Source organism: Sinocyclocheilus grahami, unplaced genomic scaffold (genome assembly GCF_001515645.1).
Source record: "Sinocyclocheilus grahami isolate Dianchi unplaced genomic scaffold, SAMN03320097.WGS_v1.1 scaffold581.1, whole genome shotgun sequence".
Taxonomy (NCBI): domain Eukaryota; kingdom Metazoa; phylum Chordata; class Actinopteri; order Cypriniformes; family Cyprinidae; genus Sinocyclocheilus; species Sinocyclocheilus grahami.
The window spans coordinates 139441-142888 of record NW_015505760.1 but is presented as its reverse complement, the minus strand read 5'-3'; the positions used below and the strand labels follow the sequence as shown (position 1 = coordinate 142888).

The 3448-nt window shown below is 31.6% G+C and overlaps 1 protein-coding gene across 1 annotated transcript in view; it reads right to left on the bottom strand.

The window, feature by feature from the left end:
- The window catches only part of gbe1a (glucan (1,4-alpha-), branching enzyme 1a), a 158884-nt gene that overhangs the window by 123306 nt on the left and 32130 nt on the right, over nucleotides 1-3448 (bottom strand). Inside the window, exon 3 of the mRNA XM_016240088.1 lies at nucleotides 10-68. Within this exon, the coding sequence (XP_016095574.1) occupies nucleotides 10-68 (59 nt within the window). The remainder of the gene's footprint in view (nucleotides 1-9; nucleotides 69-3448) is intronic.

Below are 3448 nucleotides of genomic sequence, written 5' to 3'. Positions count from 1 at the left end.
AGAGAGGTATAGTTCCCGTTTCCCATATTCTTTCTGCGTGAAAGGATGAGACTGTTTTTCCCAGGAATCTGAAGGTAAACATATTTAATTATTAATAATTGCTTGCCTATTTATGACACACACACACACACACACACACACACGCACAAATATATAATATCAATCGTATGACTATCCACATTGCACCTGGGTCACTATAGCAGCAAACTACAGGCATGTTTCCACAGGGCTCTTTTTGAGTGGCTTCTTTTGTGGCATCCTTCCATACAGGTGTTATGAAGAGCTCTTTATATGGCTGACTGGTGAACATTTTCTTCTTGAACTCTGTAGCTCCTCAAAGGGATTGTCAGTCTTTCTGTGACTACTCTTACATGTTCTTTACATTGACAAGTCTTTCGTCTCCATCTGGACAAGTAACACAAACTTGGGCTCTTAAGATATTGTGCTCTTTTTCTTAGTTTATTAATTAGGTCACACTTTATTTTAAGGTCCAATTCTTGCCTTGCTTTTAACAAACCATTAACTATGACTTTTGCCTCAATAAACTCCTAATTTGCTGCTTATTAATAGTTAGTAAGGTAATTGTTAAGTTTAGGTATTGGGTAGGATTAGGGATGTAGAATATAGTCATGCAGAATATGTGCTTTATAAGTACTAATAAACAGCCAATATGTTAATAAAAGGCATGCTATTATGCAACTAGTTAATAGTGAGAGTTGGTCCCTATACTGCGTTTATGCAACAGTTTGATGGCACGAGTGTGTAAATACACAAGAAACAACAACTGAGTGTCTTTAAAAAGTATTTGTGAAATCTAGCTAACAAAATATATATTGTGTGTTGGAGTGTTCCAGACGCTACAACTGTTTTGTGCAGAGCTACTTCCTTCCACCACTGATTCAAATCTTAAGTTGTCAGTTTAAGAGCTGAGCCCAAGTAACGAAGGAACATTGAGCTGCTTCATTGAAAGCTTATTGTATTACTGCATTAAAAGCTCACTGTATTATGTAGAGTAGAGTATTGTGAGAGAGAGATGGACTTAACGAGTGTGATCACCTGCATCTGATACAGCATTCATTCTTCAGATCAATATCATATTCACAATAAAACAGTTTCATTGTCGGCTGAGGAAAGAGATATCTTTGTCGTACTATCCTTTCATCTGCTAAGGGGGATTTCTGATGACAGCGCTGCTCAGTGCATTTTTTGGCTGCATCTTACAAGCTGTAGTTGAAAGTAAAAATAACTTCCTTGCTTACAACCCTGTCTCAGTCTCTTTCAATATAAAAGTCATTACTGCTGACTCCAAAAAAAGTATCTTGTTTCCATCTAAAGGCAGAAGAATGTAACTAAAATCGACATCACAAACACACACACACATTTTCCAATACTAAATACTATAATTAAATACTACTATTATTTATCTAAAATATTTTTTATTGAATAATAATATTTAATAAACAACAACAGCCATCATAAAAGTTCCTAAGCAATTTGCTCTGACATACAGCATTAAAGTAACATAAAATAGATTTTGCGCTCAGCCAAAATGATTTGCTGTGGAACAAATAATTGATTAATGAGACCAAAGACAGCCCATTAGATTTACCCAAAACAAATTATATCTCATGTTAATTGTTCGAACTACTGGTATAAAATTAGAAGCACACAATTCTAATTAGCAAACAAATAGCATTATATGGGTGATTCCATAATTGGAGATACATTTGGCATTGCAGAAAGTTAAGAAAAAACCCTTTTCACTAATAGTTTTTTTTTCAGTATCTTATTGAGATATATATACTGTATATATATATATATAGCAAATATTTTTCTTATCTGAAAATGTATTATATAGTATACAATATCCAGTTAAAAAAAGAAATGTTGTTGAAATATTATAAGGGTGCAAAATACATTTTATAATTAATAAATAAATAAATAATGTTTATTAAATTTTAAACAATTTAATTGTTTTTTTGTGAAAATAGTTCATAAACAGAGTTGACCCTTTAAGTAATAGAACTGTAAAGTAACATAATTTACAGAATTGTCCGATGGACTGTCAACTCTGTTACCGCATTGTCAGCATTGTCACTCTACCTTGAAATCAGAGTTTGACAGTAACAGAATTGACCATTTTCTTACATTTTTGCCAAAAACTCTACTTGCTAGCATAAATGCTAAGAGCACATGGCACTAATGAAATCATGATTCAGATACTTTTAAATAACACAAAGTGTGATCAATGAAAAAAATCTGTTCCTTTTGATATCGTGGTAACAGATTTGACACTTTATAAAATAACTCTTGATGTAAGAACTTTTTAGATTAAAATATTTTCTTAGAGAGAGCGCATAGACTTTTCAGTGCTTCAGATCTTAACAGTGAGGGAAAGTGACATCATTTCCTGTATTTTACATAGTTGTGGGAGATAATTCCACTAATTTAAAGACAAAGTATGGTACGGTAACAGAGTTGACGCAAGATTTACGGACACACATTATTATAAGAAAAAAAGTTAAAATAAAAAATAGAATTAGGAAAATTACTCTTGAGGGCTTTTATAAATAAAATGAGTGAAATATTACAAAAAGAAAAGTACAATAAAATATTTTGATTACACAATGATACATGATGGAAAAAATGCACTGACTAATTCGGACAACAAGAAATCATGATTTTCAGCTATTTAAGACATTTTTTGCAAAAAAATTATATTGTTATGGACTGTAACATCTTGTAATTCATAACAATGAGTAAGACAGTATTAAAATAATTAAAAATATAACAATTTGAAAAAAGCAGAAAAAAATGATGACTTCGGACACCAAATGTACCTGCAATTATAGAATCCCTCATATGTTTTTTTTTTTTTTTGCTAAAAATTTGAAATTACTAAAGTAGTTAAACCTGTTCATAAGGGGGTGTCCCAATACTTTTGTTAATATAGTGTACAAGCCAACCTAGCTATTCAAAATCTTTGTATGCAATTTATTAATATTGACCTATTACTTTTGCTATTGCTTTTGACCATTAGGTATCAGTAACATAATTCATTCAGAACCTGTTTTATGGAAATAGACTTTCTGTACCACACTATTCTGCTGATATGGAATGAGTTTGACTACTTAATCAGTTATATTAATAGTTATATGTAATAATAATATTAAACAGTGGATGAGTAATTCACTCCTTAATTTGCTTAATAAAAGCCTAATTTGAGATCGTTTTGAAAGACATGTTTATTGTGTATTATTTTCAACGTGTTTATTGCTAAGTTTAGTGTGGCAAACGGTGGCAAAATAAATAAATAGTAATTCGCTTGCAGTGTATCTGGTTGCCATGACAACCTCACGCGCTTCTTGCTGCTGCTCTATGTAATTAGAGTAGGAGTTTGTAGATTTTCAATAGCAAAACTAAAATGTGTTTAAAAGTGCGACTGACC